The 18,994-nt window shown below is 53.5% G+C and overlaps 1 protein-coding gene across 4 annotated transcripts in view; it reads right to left on the bottom strand.

Moving 5' to 3' along the window:
* Positions 1-13,897, bottom strand: part of FGF9 (fibroblast growth factor 9) — a 28,868-nt gene extending 14,971 nt beyond the window's left edge. The window contains exons 1-3 of one of the 4 annotated variants that reach the window (XR_006544058.2): positions 10,953-11,863; positions 4,274-4,338; positions 4,077-4,180 (exon numbers count right to left, since the gene is read on the bottom strand). Coding sequence is in view for 2 of the 4 variants with exons in the window: in XM_044927289.2 (XP_044783224.1) it covers positions 4,291-4,338; positions 10,953-11,666 (762 nt within the window). In the remaining 2 variants the exon portion in view is untranslated. Of the gene's footprint in view, positions 1-4,075; positions 4,181-4,273; positions 4,339-10,952; positions 11,864-12,872 lie in introns of those variants that run through there. The other 3 variants (XM_044927289.2, XM_006073218.4, XR_006544059.2) reach the window with 3 other exon arrangements.
* Between the last annotated feature and the right edge of the window lie 5,097 nt (positions 13,898-18,994).

The following is an 18,994-nucleotide window of genomic DNA, read 5'->3' as shown; positions in this document are numbered from 1 at the left end:
TACACGGATGCAGGCGTGACCGGCCAAATGGCTGGGGTGATGACCCTACATGCCAACAGCATGCGACATACACAGCACGGCCTTCAGGAGACAGAGACCAGCTCCTAAGGGCCAAATTCAGTGGGAAAGACCAACAGGAATGAAAACTCCAGACAGAAAACAGCGGGTGCTGAAAGGGATACAAACAGGGGTCTGTCATCGTCCTCACCACGTTTTCAGGTCCCATGTTCCCCCTTCCTGCACCGTTACAGTTTTAGAGACTGCGCTGCCTCTTTTTAATGAAAATGTCAACAACTCTCATTAAACACAGGCTTCTTGAAACAGATTGTTTTCAAGGCATTCTTTTTTAAAGAGGTATTTATTACAGTGAATTATTCTTGACACTGTGAAGTAACCTGATGATGCTCAGATGATTGAGATTAAGACTCTAGAGGTAATGAAGCCTTACATCTACTCTTTTTCTGTCATGAGAACAAAAGTGAAAAATGTAAACTAGTACTCTAACATTTTAATTCTCTGCCCAAGTACACACTCATATATGTGTGTGTGAGAGAGAGAGAGAGAGATCTAATACCCTTCCTAAATCTCACCCAGGCAGGGTATTCTAATCTTTACATTTGAAAAATTACATACCTTTCCTTTTATGCCTCCCTTTTTTGAGACTCCTATACATCCCTCAAAACCCGGTGAAGTGCTGCCACCCAATTTCCCCAGGCAATTATTTAGACACTCTTCTGGATTCCCAGGATATCTGTGATTCCTCTAACATGGTACAGTTCATACTGCACTGAATTATTTATAGGTATATTTCTCCCACCAGAGTCTGAGATACTTGCTGTGTTATCTGGGCACATATTAAGTACAAATGTTTGTGAAGAAATGAGCAGATGAATGGACGTAGGGATGAACTCAAAACAGGATTACAATAATCAGACTCCATCCCAGAAATAGAATGGCTCAGATTTTCCTTAAATCACATCATAGTATACATCAGCAATAGAGTTTTTTCTATTTCCACAGTATGACAGGGTGTGTACATGCTAAGTCACTTCAGTTGTGTTTGACTCTTTGCAACCCTATGGACCATAGCCCCCCAGGCTCCTCTGTCCATGGGGATTCTCCAGGCAAGAATATTGGAGTGGGTAGCCATTCCCTTCTCCAGGGGATCTTCCCAACCCAGGGATAGAACCCACATCTCTTATGTCTCCTGCACTGGCAGTTGGGTTCTTTACCGACTGCCATCTGGGAAGCCCTCTAACAGGGTTCAGAATTCTATATATTTTTCTGAATAAGTATTACCCCATTCACCTCTGACCTTTTAGATCTAATACTAATATAGTCTTGGAAGCAAAAGAACCACACAAATGAAAATAGAAAAAACAATCCTAAATACATTTACATTAACTTTTGCTGCACTTACACATGCATAGACTTTATAAAAGTGATGGCTAATTCCCCAAATCTCCTTTTCACCTTCTTTCCCAATGAGATCAGTCTTTCCAAGGTTTCCTCAATGTTTAGAAACACATCTTCTCCACTCCGCTGAGCTTCACACAACTTCACATAGGTAAACTTCTCAGCTACCGTTTCTGGCATGCTAATAACAGAATCGCTGCCTGCATCTCTTTCCTTCTCTTGGTCTCTCTGGGATGGAGAGGAGATGTGTGGGTCACCCCGTTCTCACTGCCACACAAGGGTGATGACAACCACAGTGCAGTGTGGCTCTGGCCACCGAGGAGATGGACTCCCTCACACCTGTGTGAGATGTGCACACAGGCAAACCAGGCAGGCAGCTTGGAAGAGGCAATCCTGCTGTGTAACATCATGGGCACACAGAGAACATCAAAGGACAGGCAGGGAAGACGGGAGTGAAGCCCGGGGCGCCCAAGGCATGAAAGGCCGAGACCCAGAGCAGAGGAGCCATGAGGCCACCCGAGTCCAGCCCCTATCTGGACAGGAAGAGCAGGTGGGGGAGCCTGGCGTCCCAATGGCCACCACCCTCCTCGGACACCATCCTCTCCAGCCTCTGCCCCTCCCCCAGGGATGGACAACACGTCACAGCGCGGCTCAGCAGGGGGACAGCAGAGAGGGACATTCCCTCCAGCAGGGCCCAAGGGGCACACTGACCACACAGGCAGAGACAGCCAGGGCCACGCATTGAGGGTCGGGAAGCCATGAAGAAACCACAAGGTTCAACCCAACTAGGACCCTCGCCACTGCAGGCCCAGGCTGTGTGCAGAGCAACACTGAAAGGAAACCTGCAGCCCCCACCTCAACACCTAGGGAACACAGACCCACAACCAACACAGAGACACAACCACATCGGAAGTCTACATTCCTGGAGTGGACACATAACAAACATGGATATAACCAACATGGACACAACCAACCTGGACACGCAACCAACACAGACAAACAACCACACCAGAAGTCTATGTTCCTCCAGTGGACACATAACCAACATGAACACACAACCAACACAGACACATAATCACACCAGAAGTCGATATTCCTCAGGCGAGGATGGAAATATAAAGAAGGCACCGCCAGAGCCCAGAGGACACACACACATACAAGATGCTGACCCGGAACTCGGGCTCCAGTGGGTAGGGAAGGTTTTGCAGAAGAGGCAGTATTGTCACCGAATCCTAAAGAAAAAAAGCTGTCTCCTGAGGCACAGGGAGGAGGGGACGGCAGGGCAGGGTGGGGGACCCGACTCCACAGCCCATCAGATGACAAGTGACCAGAGAAGAGCAGGGAGGCAGACTCGAGGCACATGGGACAGGGACAGGAGACGGCCTAGCAGAGCAGACCCGGGCAGCAAGGTCCAGCGAGGCGAGTGGATGGAAGCAGGTGGCCAGCGCCTTCAGGGCAGGAGCTCAAGCGGTCTGAGCGGGAAGCAGCGGTGTCGGGGACTGAGGGACCCTCTGTCGGCGGGACCAGGGTGGGCACGGGGGAGGCTGGAGGCTGAGGAAGGAAATGAGGGGGTGGGAAAATGCAGGCCTGGTCACCCGTCCACAGAGCAGGGCCCCAGCCTGAGGACACCTCCAGGCGAGCAAGGACACAGAGGGCAAGGGGGCCGTCCCACCTCTGCTGGGCACCTCAGGCTCTGAACCAGGCAGCGGGCCTCACAAGCCCGCAGTCAGGCCTCCCCGCCACCCCATGGTCACCAGGTCTCTGCCCCAGAGGGGCTCAGCCAGGGACACGTGGAAAGGGCGGAGGCAAGGAATGGGGCAGATGGGCCCCTGGAGAAGCCCCCACAACGGGCCACAGCCTCGAGGACACAGGTCCATCTGCTGTGGACAGAACATGGCCTCTGACTGCCCACTCGTTCATCCCTGCCTTCAGAGCACTTCACCTTAATGCGGGCTGCAGAGAACAACATAACGTATATGGGCTACACTTTATGTACACAACTTTTACACAATTTGACATGAGGCACTGAGATCTACGCTCAGAAAACTCTGGAGACCACCATTCCAGGTGCCCGGCCAGCTGCAGTGAGTGCTCTCTGCCTCCACAGGGAGCTTCCAACCCACTGGAGATAGGAAGGAAGACACAAGAAAAAAGAAACTCATAATACTTACAAATAATTATTATATTTTTCTATTCTTTTTCGCCTACAAGAATATCTGACAGTAATTTCCATCTCCCTTGTCTCTACATAATGAAAATCTTATGTAGCTCAGAAAAAGGGCTGATACTCACTGCATGGTCTATTTCTAGTTTTAATTACAATGCTTGCCAAAGCTGGGGAGAGATCATTTCAATTCATTTCAAAAATAACTCCCATTCAATACCAGAAGATGGGATTTTTCACAGTTTTGAATTTTTTATTTACTGGGTAATGAAAATGGCTCAGCATATAAATAAAGCATTTGCTTTAGAAACTTTGGTCTAGAGAAGATTCAGGGCTGACATCTATTCATAACAATGAAGTGGTTTTCTTCAAAAAGTGAAAGCCTACACTCCCCTTCCCACCACCACCAGTTTCATCTCTATTTATAACCTCGAGAAAGTGTGGTTCCCAGCAAACGTGAGTCAGGGATGCTGGCGAGGTGGCCCGCTGCACTTACCGATCCATACAGCTCCCCCTTCTCATTCATGCCGAGGTAGAGTCCACTGTCCACGCCACGGATGCTGACCAAACCCACGGCTATACTGATGAACTCCAGGATCCCTGCAAGACCGAGACAGAGGGACACAGGTCAGGGCGTGGAGCACTGCCCTCTGCGTGTCCACAAGCCCGGGAGCACCGAAGAGGAGCACTTACTCAGGAACCGTCTTCTCTTAAAACCACTGCCCCAAAGCATTGATTTTTCCACTAGATCTTAGCTTCTAGTTATGAGACAAAAACACTTATCAACATGACACATAACAAAAAAAAGTTTTTAAATAAAAAATAGCATTTATTTTCTCTTTTAAACTTTTTATTTTATTTTATATTGGAGTATAGCTGATTAGCAATGTTTTGATAGCTTCAGGTGGACAGCAAAGGGATTCAGCCATACATATACATGTATCCATTCTCCCCTACCCTCCCCTCCCATCCAGGTTGCCACATAACACTGAGCAGAGTTCCCTGTGCTGTACAGGAGGTCCCTGTTAGTTATCCATTTTAACTACAGCCGTGTGGACATGTCCTTCCCCAACTCCCCCCAGCCATCCCTTCCCCCTGATCTTCCCCCCAACCTTCCCCCACCCTCATAACCATAAGTTCATTCTCTAAGAAAAAACCTGGTACTTACACAGATGTGCTAAGAAATGACAGGTCAGATAAGCCAGTGTACATGTTCTAACTAACTTATATGAGCATAATGTAAGAGAAAACTTAACTTCTACTTTAAAGCTGTGAAATGAAGTATCCGTGTATGGACATGGATTGGAAAAAAGTTCTATTCAGAGAGAAGTCTATGTCTCTTCAAGTAAGAATGGAGATGCCAACCAAAGACTTCTCTGGTTTACATCAAAATTTATCCAGCTCTCTCTATCCAGTATAACTGTATTATGCTCCATCTGGAAAACTAAAAGGCCTACATCCCAAATATTCCTGCTTAAACAAAGTATTGATTTTTCTCTGTGCTTATCTAAGCCGCAAAGAGATAGTTAGGCAATTAAGATAACACAATATTTGGAGGAAAAAAAAATGCTCATTCCAAAAAAATGCTCTTGATTTAAAATAGACATGGATTACTATAACCCAAAATCAAATCAACATAACAATCTTATTTCCTTCTTTCCTCTTGCTTACCTCACTAAGAATAACATTGCCTAAGCTGGGCATAAATCCAGAATTTTATAGTCACACAACAGCAGCTCTAGGTTCCGTAACAATAGTGTTGTTTTAACATGATTATCCAGTGGCATTTTGGGGACAACAGTAAGACACTCACGCTCAGCCATTTTCTCCACATTTTGTATTAAAGTGCTACACTCTATGTAAACCTTGCATTAACACATACCAAATTCTGCATTACCTTGCAGAAATATCTGCAAATATTAAAATAATTTACTTACATTTAAAAAGTTTAGAAAAAAATAGGGATAACACTGCACTACAGTCAGTCTCCTGTGACTTGTAAAAAAGCACTTACATGGATTTTTAAACAATTAATTTTGCAACTCTCACAAAACAGACTGTGCAGCAATCATAGCAAGACATGGAGTACATAAATCTAATAAAGCAAAGGTTCCAAGGTGATGGACAAAGAGAGACTGCTTATAAAAGGGTGTTCCTAGTCCTGTTATAAGCACAAAATGTAACAAATTCTTTGAGCTTAGTTTACAGACTGTCCATCTGAACCTGCAAAAAACAAAAAAACTATGTATTTTTAACAGAATGTGAAATAGTGTGTGGGAAAATATGATGAGAAATTGCCTTCTGAATCTGATAACCGGTGAGTCTCGAATGAAAAACACATCTGAAATAAGTTCATTAATCAGCCATTCCCTACCTCACAAAGCAAATGGAAAGACAAATAAAGCAATATTTCCATGAGAGTCAGTTCATGTGAGATGCACGCCCTTATTGATGAATCATTTTATTTCATTATGCCACATCCAACTCTTAGGATTAAAAATAACTTACACTGTGGCATTTTATTACTAAAGGAGTCACATACTACAGTGTGAGTCTCTTCTTAGCTACCTGAAAACACACACTGTAAATCATAGTAATCCTGAAATAGGATAAGGAATTCATTAACATCCAATTTTCATTGTAAAATGGAAACATTTTGCCCCATTGCAGCTGAACAATTTAATACACTATGTCAACTGAAAGTCATAAAACTAAAAGATACTTGCACCTTCTAAGAGGGTATTTGATGATCTTTGCTTTCCCTAACATGAGGCAGCTCTGAGAGAACTAATAACAGCTATCAACCAACGTTGCCCATCAGCCCCAACAAAACCTAAGTACATGAGCTCTCACAAAGCCATGTGCCTGGTTGGTCTACAGGACATCCGGAGCACCAGTCTCGTCAGTGACAACCCCAACAGCCCAGTGAGAGGCCTGCCACTCGGGCCACATAACAGCCCAAGGCGTCATCACATACGAGCCCTCAGATGACATATGGGGGTACTAGGCTTAAGGACAACCTCCCCAGGAGCAATCAGACTCCAAGGCCTAGGGTCCTTACTGACCACGCACATCTTCCCATCAGCTTTACCTTTCCTCAAAAGTCTGGGATTTCTGTACCACTTTTTTTTTATTAATTCATTTTAATTGGAGGCTAATTACAATATTGTAGTGGTTTTTGCCATACATTGACATGAATCAGCCATGAGTGCACATGTGTTCCCCATCCTGAACCCCCTCCCACCTCCCTCCCCATCCCATCCTGCAGGGTCATCCCAGTACACCAGCCTTGAGCACCCTGTCTCACGCATCAAACCTGGACTGGTGATCTATTTCCCATATGATAATATACATGTTTCAATGCTGTTCTCTCAAATCATCCCACCCTCGCCTTCTCCCACAGAGTCCAAAAGTCGTTCTTTACATCTGTGTCTCTTTTGCTGTCTCACATACAGGGTCATCGTTACCATCTTTCTAAATTTCATGTATATGCGTTAATATACTGTATTGGTGTTTTTCTTTCTGACTGCCTTCACTCTGTATAATAGGCTCCAGTTTCATCGACCTCATTAGAACTGATTCAAGTGCATTCTTTTTATTAGCTGAGTAATATTCCACTGTGTATATGTACCACAGCTTTCTATTCCATTCATCTGCTGATATATATAGTCATTCTCTCACTAGTGAAATGGAAGATGTTGGCGAGATGAGACTTGGCTGAGCCAGCGCTCAGGACAAGCAGCAGCAGAGGAAATGAAGAGCAGGTGGGCTCCTGTGTCTGCACTCTCCTCACACAGGACGTGGGAAGGTGGGCAGCTCCACGTGTTAACATACTGATTTTGTGCACACACCACATAAGTTCTGAAATGATTATTACACATTTTGGAATTGAAAGTGGTAAGAGATCAATCTTGTTATCTCCTGGCATCAATAAGACATGCACTCATTCATTAAATCAACAAACTAAGGAGTAAGTCAATGGGCATCCCCGGTGGTTCAGCAGTAAAGAATCTGACTGCCAAGGCAAGAGACGTGGGTTAGAACCCCAGGTCTGGAAGATCCCCTGGAGAAGAAAATAACAACCCATTTCAGTACTCTTGTCTGGGAAATTCCATGGACAGAGGAGCCTGGAGGGCAACAGTCCATGGGGTCACAAAGGAGTCAGACACCAGTGAGCAACTGAACAACAACAAATTGTAAGCCAAGCACCACACCCTTTGTGAGAATATGACGATGAGCAAGGACTAGACTATGACCTCAAAGAGCTTCCCATCTAGTGGGCAGGACAGACAACCAGGTAAATGTAATAACTATGGGGGTGGGGATGCAATGAGAGGTGGGTATTCATGGTAGGCAGGCAGCTCACTCAGGCTGGGAAAGGGGAGTCTGGGGTGCTTCCAAGGGTTAAGACCAGAGACAAGTCTTCGAGGAGAGAGACTCCAGATGAGAAGGAGCTACATCTAGGGACCCCATTTGAAAAGGATGTCATCACCTCAAACTAGCATCCTTAGCTCTGCAGCCCCTTAAGACGCAGAGACCTCAAAAGAACAGCCCAGCTTTTCATGAGGTCACCTCGTGATCTGGGGGCAAACAGAATCTAGAACATCTGAGTCACAGCTGCTCCCCCACATGCAGAGCTCATCAGAGCTGCAAGGCAACATGGCAACAAGCCCCCGCCCCACCCAGACTGGAATCCTTGACATTCCTGGTACTATCCTGTCCACCAGGAACTCCAGAACCTCCAGCAGGTAGGTTACCCTCTCTCTGGGCCCAAGCCAGTGCCAAGCATCTGCTACGGAGTGCACTGATCTGAGTGGGGTTGCCCCCCTCCATGGCTGATTCCACCAGCATGAGACACAGGGTTGGGGGTGGCTGTTGGTTCAGGAAGAACCTGGGGAGAAGGCTTCTGTGTAGACACAGAAGGGCAAGAAGGAAAGAACTAGGAAGAGTAGAAGGGAGGGAGGGAGGGAGCAGCCCGTCTCTTCTAGGCAGTGCAGAAGGGCCACAGCCATAGGCACTGATGGAGTGACCTGGGCAGCCACTCTCTGTGATGGTGGCATCTAGCTGTGCCCTTCCACAGCAGGCAAGCACTCCCATGAGAATGCAGTCCCCAGGCCCAGGAGGCCTGGTGGGGTCTGACGGGGCCCATGGTCATCTGTGGTCCACAAGAGGCCAGGTCTGTTCCTGAACCCCTTCAGGAAAAGGACCTCGGCACAGTATCCCCCTGACCCCAGACTCACTAGGTAAGTAGTGTTTGGCCCCAGGCTCTGTTCACATGGACCATTACCCCAAAGCTGGCCCTGCTCCCAGGAGCCCCTCAGCCCTGGGCCGCACCTCCGCTGGCCCTGGGAAGTGCGTGGGCCATGTGAAACAACCCTCCAGCCTAAAAGCCCCCAACACTTAACAGACCTGCATTCTTCAGAGGACAAGAATGTGTGCAGGCTGTGGAGAGAGGCACCAGGGCAGGCTTTCTAAAATAGATTAACCTCCCCCCTCCAGCCCCCTGCTTGGGGAGAACCGCACACCAGGGCTGCCAGATCAGTCATCTCAGAGCCTGAGGCCTTGAGCAAAGCCCAGGGTTCATTTGGGAAATAACTAGCTGAATGGGAGCCATCACCTCACAGATTTTTCCAGAATCTGGGCCTACCCTGAGAACAGCATCCTTTCCCTTACTGAGATACTGAAGAACAGATACACAGAACTAAGTTGTTTCAAGTGAGACCCCTGGAAAGAGGATTGTTCAACCTGTCTTTTTAAAGCACGGCTATTGATCATATTTCTCCTCTCTGGTACTACTACTACACCTGACCCCCAGGACCAGCCGCCCCAAGGCTCCAGCGAGGACCAGCCGGCTCCGCACCAGGCTGGGTCAGCCGGCTCGGGTTCCTGTGCCAAGTCAAATAGCGGATCAGGCCCCAGGCTCCCTGTTTTTATTATCCACATTACCATTTCTTCCACTGATTTTTCTGCTCACTTTTTCCGTCCAGCAGTATTAGGGAACGAACCGTCTGGTTCCCCTGGGCCTATCACCCCAGATGGGATCCCGGGTCCCCTTCTCCGGGCCTGGCCTCCGCGCCAAGCCAGCACCCCCCACCCGGGGAAAACAAAGGGCCCCCCGCGCTCCCCGTGCCCGCATCGTGGCCGCACAGCTCCCGCAGGCACAGCCGCGAGGCTCCCCGCCCCCCGCCCGCACTGCCGCTGCTGTGTCACCGCCGCAGCCGCAGTCACCTGCGTGGGGGCGCGGGGGAGGCGTCTCTCCCGCTTCCTCTGCCATTTCCCCTGTCAGGTGGAAAACGCACCTTATGTTTTAACAGAGGTGCAAGCCCCCTTTGCCCCCTACCCACAGCTCCTCTCCTCCAGAGGCTCGGAAGAGAAACCGGGGATGCACTTGAGGTCCCCAGGGCGCGGCTGGGGGGGCGCGCGCGGGGGAGATGAGGGGGTCCTAGGTGCTGCGGGCGGGGCGAGGTGGGCGCCAGGTGTGCTGGCCGCGGCCCCCCCGCCCCTGGCAGGGTCCTAGCGCCCACACTTCCCCGCGCGCGCCCCCGGGCGGGGCCCGGAGCAAGGGTGGGCGGCCGGCGCCGCGCCGCGGACATTGCTGACACCCGAACCTGCAGCGCTGACGGCTCCCGTGGGGGCTGCTCCGCGCCGCCCCCGGATGGAAGCCGCAAGAAGCCGGCCGCGGCGCCCTCCCTCCCCGCCCCCACCGCGCGCGCCGCCCGCTCCGCCGCATCCGAACCCGGCGCGGGCGCGCCCCTCCCCCGCCGCCCGCTGCGGCCGACCCCAGCCCCTGGCCCGGGCTTCCGCTGCCCGGCCCCCCAGCCAGCGCCGCCCCCAGCTGCCCGCCGGCCGCGCGGGCGGACAGGGAGAGGACGCGTCACCTCCGGGATTGGGGGCGGGGGTGCCGAGGCCGCGTTTTGTTTTACGGTCTCCGTGCAGCCGCCGGGCCCGCGTCCTTGTCGGCTGACCCCGGAGCGCGCCTCTCGGCCGCCCCACCCCCCCATCCGGCCCCCAGCCCCCTCCGTCCAACCCGGTCCCTCGCTGTCCCCGAGGCAGAGGCACCGGATTCCTAATGACCGGGTTGCGTGTAGCGAACGTCCTACCCGAAAGGTGACTGCGTTTAAAAAAACAAAAAAACAAAAAAAAAAGCGCACGGTGGGGAGGAGAAGCCCCAAGCGGAGCCTCCCGGTCTCCCCGGGCGGGCTCGGCTGCTCCGCACCGGAGGTCGCCGGCCGCACTCGGGAGCCCATGGCGGGCTCCCCAAGCGGAGAGGGGCGGCGGGTCCGCAACAATGGCACGCGGGCCCCTGCCTACGCCGCCCTTTGTCCCCTCTCTCCCCCCCGCGGCCCCGGCCCTGCTGGCCGGCTCGACCCACCTCCGGCGCCTTAAGCCCACCGCTCCAGGACCCGGCTGTGCGCTCCGAAGGACGGAGAGGGGTCCGAGACGGGACGGGACTCCGGGGCCTCGGCCCCGCCGCGCGCGCCTCCGGCGGCTCCCGCGCCACGCGCGGCCACGCTGCTCCCGGCCGCGGCCCGATCCGCTGGACCTGCGTTCTTATACCGAGAACGCGAAGGGACGCGGCCCCGGGCTCAAGGAGCCCGATCCCTAAACGCGGCCGGAGCACGCCCGGGCCCGGCGCCCCGGACTCGGCGGTCCCAGCAGCCCAGGGCGCGCGGGGCGGGGGCGAGCCGCCGAACCCGAGCGCGTCTAGGACCGCGCGGAGCAAGCCGGCGGCAGCCGAGTGCGCGCGGGGCCCGGGCGGCCGAGTGGCACCTGCCGGCCGGCGCGTGGGGGCCCGGGCTGGGCGCGATGTCCCCGCACCGGGCCGCCCTCCCTGATCCAGAGCGCTGCGCGAGCGCTGGCGGCCTGGGGGCGGCCGGGGTGAGCGCTTGCGCGAAGTTTCGTCCTCTTTCCGCAGCGGCCGGAGCCGCCTCCACTGCTCGAGCTTCCTCTGGGTAACTGGAGACTGCAAAGCGGACGGGGGCGCGGGGGCGGGGAGGGGGAACCCTGAGCCGTCTCCCTGGTGGGTCCCTCCGGGCTGAGGCTCGGGGAGGGAGGACAGAGGCAGGAAACCCCGGGGCCGGCCCATCTCAGGCCCGGGCCGGCCTCACCTCGGCCATCGTCTGCAGCCCACGAGGTACACGGACAGTTCAGACCATGCTCAGCATCTGGCGTGAAGCTTAACGAAGAGAAAGCACCATAGGACTTTGCTTTTACGACCTAGTTTAAGTTGTCAGGTGGGTTCGCTCAATAAGTTAACTCCTTCCAACAGTCCGGTTGCCCAAACGCCGCCACCTTCCCCACCCCCCCACCCCCGCTTTATTTTGTAAGTATGGTGGGGGGGGGGGGACAGGAGAAGCCCCTCCACCCACCACCCCCGGGGCGCTGCCGTCGGGCCCGACGGCTCAGCAGGCACGTGTGTGCAGTCATTAGAGCGGACGGTCTCCAGCCTCCGGGGTCTGCAGCCCTCGTGCTGAGTCACAGACACCCTCCTCGGGAGATGAAGCCCTAGGAATGCCCTTTAAAATTAGCTCGCCGCTTTTGCACGCGCGCACACACGCACACCAGAGGCACCCAGGAATCCTACACAGGGCTGCGCGCGGTGGGAACTGGACAGAACACAGGGCATGACTCGATGGCTGGAAGGACAAACGACCCCGGACAGGGCCCTGCCCCTGCCCGAGTCCGTCCCCCATCCCCCCTGCGCCCTGCCCCTGCAGCCCCGGAGTCTGAAATACTTCAGTCTCTCCTCCCACGGAACAATCTGCAACCTTCGCCTAAAGCGCCCCAGTCCCTCTCGGTGGGAATCAGCAATACGCTTCATTTACAATTTAAGCAGGACACTTCTTGGAGGAATAGAGGGAAGGGGCAAAAACTTCATTTGGCACGAGATGGTAACCATTGCCTTGAGCAAAATGCATTTTAAGTTCTCCGTAGTTAATGATTAAAGCTTGAAACTCGTGGAATCAGTCCATTCAAAAGAAACTTCCTAAACCCGATCTTGCCCGCCTTTATGATGCAAAAGAATTAGGGGTATGTGTTATATTTATAAATCATACCCTCCTTTAAAAAAAAAAAAAAAAAAAAGCCTTCCAGTGTAGACCCGCATCAGTGCCAGCAGCAGGTCTGCAATTCCGGAGGCCTTTTTCTCCCCTGGAGCTAACGAGACCGAGTCAGTCCGAAAACAAGGGAGGCAGACCCCTTCCCGCATCCCCCACCCGCGCCCGGCCGCCTTCAAGGCAGCTGCAGTCCGAGCCTGCCAGCTCGGGCCCTCAAGGGTTAACGGTGCACCTACCGAACCGGCTGTGGTCCTTCCTGGTTCCCTGGATAGTACCGTTGGGGAAGATTTCTAAGTGAAATCCAGTCCTGCAGTACAGCTGCCTCCGCCTGAGAATCCCCTTTAAGTGATCCAAGTCCGTGACCGCGGGTCCCCTGGGAAGCCCCCCTGCTTCGGACTGACCCAGGTGGTCACTTAGCAAGACCGGGCTGTCCACCGGCAACACCGGCCCGTTCCCGAACGGCACCGCATCCTGCACGCCGAAATAGTTCCCAACTTCACCCAAGGGAGCCATCGGCAGAGTCGGCAGGCGTTCCGAACACAGCGATAAACAATGATGATGGTGCCAACCCAGGAGGTACTCGGCGAGGTAAATCCAACTCCGTCCCTCACTGCAGTTGCAGAGAGAAGAAAAGGAAAAAAAAAAAAAAAAAAAGGTCCTTTTCTTCAATCCATGAAATGCATCAATAAAAGTAACCTGCCGTTTCGCTGGCTCAGGTTCAAGGTCAAACCGCGGATAGTCTAAGCAAGCACCACTTTATACTCGCACACTGACATATTGATAACCGTATCTATGTATCTCTACACACAGATCCCCAGCTCTCGGCAGGCACGCAGGTCTTCATCTCATCCGACCGTAGGGAGGGAAAAAAATCCGGAGTTTCTCCATTAGGCTTGCGACCAGAATGACCATAGCAACTTAAATGCCTAGGCGTTATTATAGGGGTTTTTAAGATGCACGGGCTACGTCAGAATTTACGGATCCTGACTCCAGGAAGGCATGCGCTGTTTTTACTCTAACCGACTCTGCAGACATCAGCAGGAATCCTTCAAGGGAGGAAAAAAAAAAATCTCACGTTGGTGGCGGCGACGAATCTGCAGCCCCGTCCCCTCCTCCAAAAACGAGAAGGATGATAATAAAACAAAAAGAAGGGAAAACTTTAAGCGTCCAAGGCTGGTGTCCAGAGTCCTCCGGAGGCTCGGCTGGCGTCCATCGGCCGGGCGCGGGCGGCGGGCGGCGGCGGCGGCGGGAGCGAGGGGCGCCGCGGCAGGACCCGCGTGCCGCCGGCGGCCGCGAACAGGTGTCGCCGGGGCGCGGGGCGAGGTGGCCGGAGCGCTCCTCCTGCGCAGCCCCGCGGCGCGCAGAGTGGCGCAGGCGGCGGCATTGGGCCGGGTTTAAGGTAGCGCCGCGCCGCCCGCGCTCCCCGCGGTCCTAGCGCCCGCCGCGCCTTCCGCTCTGCGGCAAGCCCCGCGCCGTGCGCCCGAGCGCGGGGACCCAGGGGCGCCCTGAGCCCCCAGTCTCACAAAGGAAGCTCAAGGCTGCGGGCCCCCGGGCCACTGCGGCCGCGTCGCTCACACGGAGTCGCAGCCGCGAAGCTAACCCCTCGTTCGATGCGGCGGCGGAGGTGCAGACTGAATCGGGAGAACTAGTTTTCCACTTGGGGCTCGGGGGCTGCTTTGAGTTAAGAAATAAAACTTAGCTAAGAGTTGGAGTGAAGGGGGCTGATTTAATGAGCTTGAACGGACCCCACAGTTCCGCTCTCATCTCTCCTGCAAGTGGCGCGGCAGGTGGGACCGGCGAGGCGGGGGCGGGGGACTCTGCGCCCAGCCCCCTCCCACGCGCGCACACCGGCCGCAGTGGCAGCTCCTGGCCGGGTTCGGGGCTCTCCCGGCGTCTCTCGAGCCTGCGCTGCGTTTAGGTCCCGCCCCGCGGCGCGGCCGGCTTGGGTAGGGGGGCGCCCGAGCACCGCCTCGCTCCGCGAGCTCGCCTGTGTCTGCGGAGAGTCCGGGTGCAGGAGCGCGCGCCGGGGGCTCCCCCTACCCTGGAACCCTGGACCGCGCTCCGAGGGGCCAGCTGGGCCCGCCCTCGGGAGATGAGAAAGCCGAGGGCCCCGGGTCCCTCGCGGCCCCGAAGCCGCCGCCGAGCTGAGGGAGCCCGGTGCGGGGAGCGCCCGAGGGTCGCAGATGCTGCTTCCTACTCTAAACCCGCGGGACGCACGTGGAAGCCGGAGCCCCGAGCCCTGGGCTCGGTTCTGCTCGCGGCCGGCGGCCCTCGCGCCCAACCCCGGGCTCGGGACAAAGAAATCCGGCGCCCGAGCGGCCAGGGAGCCGCGCGGCGCGCCCTGCGCCCGATCCCCGCGGGGCCGGTTGGAGCGCGGCGCCCCCACGCCCGCCCCCAGCCCGCTAGCGCGCCCCGCTCGCCCCTGCTCCTCTTTGTTCACATTGTCTTTGAAACGGCCAGACTCTCGGGGCCAGACGGTGAAAGTTGCCGAGACTTGAGCACCGCTCCAGGCCGCGGGACGTGCCAGGGAGAAGCAAGGTGGGACGCAGACCGGGGCCCCGGCGCTGGGAGAAGTAACCGCAGCGTTTTTATGGGGAGAAGTCGGGTCCGCCTCTGCGGCCGGCGGCAAAGGACCGGGCTGGCCCTACTCGGCACGGAGGGCTGTCGCCGGAAGACGAAAGGGAGCAATGAATCTGCAGATTTCTCGGGCGCCGGAGGTGCCGGCGACCCGGGGCGACCTGCCCCTGCCCCCCAGGCTGGAAGGCGTGCTCGGCCTGCCGGGGGGGAGGGAGGGGGGCGCGGCGTCCTGCCCCTCCGTGCCCACACCCGCCGCCGCAGTCCCGGGTCACTGCGTGTCCGGGGCTGCCTCGTGCGTCTCGCTTACGTGTGCGCGGAGCTCCGGAGCCCTGCCCCGCGGCCTTTACAGCAGTCACGTCGACGGTGGGCTTGAACCTGAACTGCCCGGCAGCAGACATCAGAGGCGGGGGAGGAAGTGTCCCTTCTCAGAAACCACCCGAGCTGCTCGCATCCACCACGGAGGCGGCCAGCGGCGCTGGGCTAGGCGGGGGCGTTACTGAACCACTTGGGTACAATGCGCCGGGTTGCTTACTTTTTTTTTTTTTTTTTTGGTAAAACCTAATGAAGAAAGACAGGCGGGCGGGCAGACGGAAGGAGCGATGCGGAGAGAGGGAGCCGCCCGACTAGGCAGGCCGAGCGGCACGTGGGCACGGGCCCTGAGGCCGGGCTGGGGACGCTTCCCACCCGCCGGCCCCGAGCGCATTCTTTCGGTCTGGATTTGGACCGGCAGCCAATGAGCCGAGTGCATTTCCGCTTCCGAACCCCGCAGCCGCGTGACGGCCCCAGTAAAAGCGCTGCGGCGGCGGGCGAGCCGGTGGAGCGCCTTCCCCGCTGCCGGGCGCCCCTCTCCGCCGCAGTCTCTCCGCCCGCGCTCCTCTGCGTCTCCACCCCCGGCTGCAGGCAGCGTGCACGGCTCCCTCGCCCACCGGCTAGCTCCCCCTGCCCCTCGTGCAGGGACGGATGCCGTGTCCTTCCTCTCGCCCATCACACCCCGTTTCTGCGGACCTCACCCACCGCCCGGGGCGGACGCCCTGCCGACCTTCCCGGCTCCGCCGTGGTGCACGACTCCCCTGCCCTGGCCTGTGCGTATGCTGCACGGGTATTCTTCAGTTAGTGCAGAGAGGCTCAGCTCTGAGAGGACCCAGGCCTTGCTTTCTTAGAGGCACGCGGTGTCACCGCCTCGGAAGACTGTTGTTAGGAATAAAAGAGAAAATGTCATGGAACAGGCAGCACACAATAGACGCTTAAGACGTGGTGGCTGTGACCACACTCTTCTTAACACAGCTCCGTGGCTTCATCTGCGCGCGGGGTATTCAGCAAACACTTACTGATTTGAACCCAAAGCCACGTTAGGCTACCTCTTCCCAGTACGTTCATCCTTCTGGTTCCCCCGCCTTCCAATTTGCCCCCTGTCTTTCCTGCTGATAATTTAGTCCTCGGACCCAAACAGGAGACTTGACAAGGGAAATGAAGAGATTCTGAGGGGAGTGCGCACTAGGACGGGGTGGCATGTCTGCACCCGGCTTTGCCACCCCACCCGCTCCCTGCGACTTCCGGTTCCTCCCTTGCGGTCCTGCTGAGCGGATGCAAAGATGGAGCTAGGATACCTGTGTGTAAAAGTGGCCTGAAGCTATTGACTCGCTACAAACCTGAGACATTGGAAATAGTGCTCTGCCCACCCCTGTTGGGGTGGTAACCTGCTGCTTACTCCATCCGCGTGTGTCTCCTTTGATTTCCTTGGACCCCCCAAACGCAGACCATCCAGAACCCTTTCATTCTTTTCCTACAACAACCAGGTAAGGGATCCCTGTCCTTCCATCTCCATCCCCCCATCCCCCCACACAATAGCCCTTCCTCTACTGGTGGGCTTCGTGTGAGAACTGGGAGGCGGGCAGTAGTTCCCGCAGGTTGGAGTCAGTTCCCACTCTGACCCCCATGGACTAGATTTGAACTTTAATGGTGAGGACAGAGCCACAGTAGCCAACATTGATCCGTGGCTTCCTGTGCTCCAGAGACTCTAATAAGGGCTTTCCTGCTTTATCTTTTTAACCTGCAAACTACCTTACGAGGAAGGTACTGTTACTATCCCATTGTACACCAGAGGAAATTGGCTTATAAAAGTTAAGTAACAGTACCCAGTGCCACGGTGCTCCTAAGTCGTGGAGCCAAGTCCACAGACCTCAGACCTCCATGGTGCAGACCCCAACTGCCCTCTGTTTTACTGGATATATGCTTGTAAACATTTAGAAATAGCATGTTTCTGTAAAATAAACATATACACATAAAAACAACGAATTAAAATATGTAAGGAAGAAATAAAGGCACACTTAAAATAGGAAAAAAAAAGATAAGATTCACAGGAAAAAACTTAACAGAAATGCACAAGATTTATATGAATAAATGTGTTTAAAGCTCTCTAGGGACACAAAAGAAAACATGAACAAATGGAATGCCACACAATGTTCTTAAGTGGAAAAACTATTTCATAAATATGCAATCATTCCTAAATTAATCTAAAAACAACAGCATCATAATAAAAACAGCTGTTTTATTAGAAGAATTGATGCTAAAATTAATATAGAAATTTTAAATTGACAAAAAAAGTTTGAAATTGACATTAAAAATGAGAAAGTAAGTAGCAGCCATAAATATTTTAAAGTTGTACTAATTAAAACAGAGTAGCATTATCCTATAACATTCATTTTAGCATGTGAATTAAGAGATAAAGCAATACCACAGAATAGGAATCATAGAAATAGACACAAATGCATATTGGAATTTAATACATAATAGTCAATGGGGGGAAAAATGTGAACTATTGAGTAACTGAATGGAGAGTAGATATCTAAATAGTATATAGTAGTATCTATACTTCACATTCTACATGAAGATGAAACCTTAATGGAGCAAATATTTAAACATAAAATATAAAACCATAACAAGTACTAGAAGGAATAATGGAAGAGTTCCTTTATAATCTGAGTTATGAAGGCCTTACTAATTGTGTCACAGAATGAAAATGTCTAAAAGAGAATAATAATAAATTCAACACACAAAACATTTGTTTAACTGCATGGGGAGAAAACACAAATTTAAAATATAAAGGACAAAACGGGAAAAAATGGTCATCTTATATCAAGACAAAGGACTGATTTTCCTAATATGCAAAGAGCTCCTACAAATCAATAAGACAAATATGACTTCTGGTCTCAGTCTGGACCTGCAGAGCTTGGAAGTCTCTCTTCACAGAAAGAAAAAGGTTGAACAAAGTAAAGTCAACAGCTCTTCTTAGATCCATCAGAGAACTGAGGTCACAGGACAAACTGCTTGTCTGGAAACTGGAGAGACAGACGGATGCAGAGAATTCTTAACTGGAGCCCACAACTGGAACCAGGATCAGTAGGAACATTTTCAACTATAATTGATGAATTTCTGGGGGCTCAGTGTGGACAAGTTTGACAATTAAAAACTCAGAAGAGCCCCAGTCTTAGAAGGGACTCCACACTTTCCTGAGATTTACCTCCAGAAATCCTACCAGGTTCTCAGTGAGGAGATCTGAAAAAAATTCCTGCTCCCTTCAGGAAGAGGAAAAACAGTAACCATTTTGAAACATGCCCAGAGCTCTCTGTTCTCCTTAACATAGCTTGCCTTCAAGGGGAACTATTTTACCAGCTCCTAACACACCTGCAGGGAAGGGAATATCCAAGTCCAGCCCCTCCAGCCTTCAACATGGGGGAGGGGAAATCCCAGACTCCAGCTCGCTGAGAGACTGAGACCTAGT

Source organism: Bubalus bubalis, chromosome 13 (genome assembly GCF_019923935.1).
Source record: "Bubalus bubalis isolate 160015118507 breed Murrah chromosome 13, NDDB_SH_1, whole genome shotgun sequence".
In the NCBI taxonomy this organism is placed as follows: Eukaryota; Metazoa; Chordata; class Mammalia; order Artiodactyla; family Bovidae; genus Bubalus; species Bubalus bubalis.
Note: the sequence above shows the minus strand (reverse complement) of the source record. Positions and strands in the feature narration are given on the sequence as shown.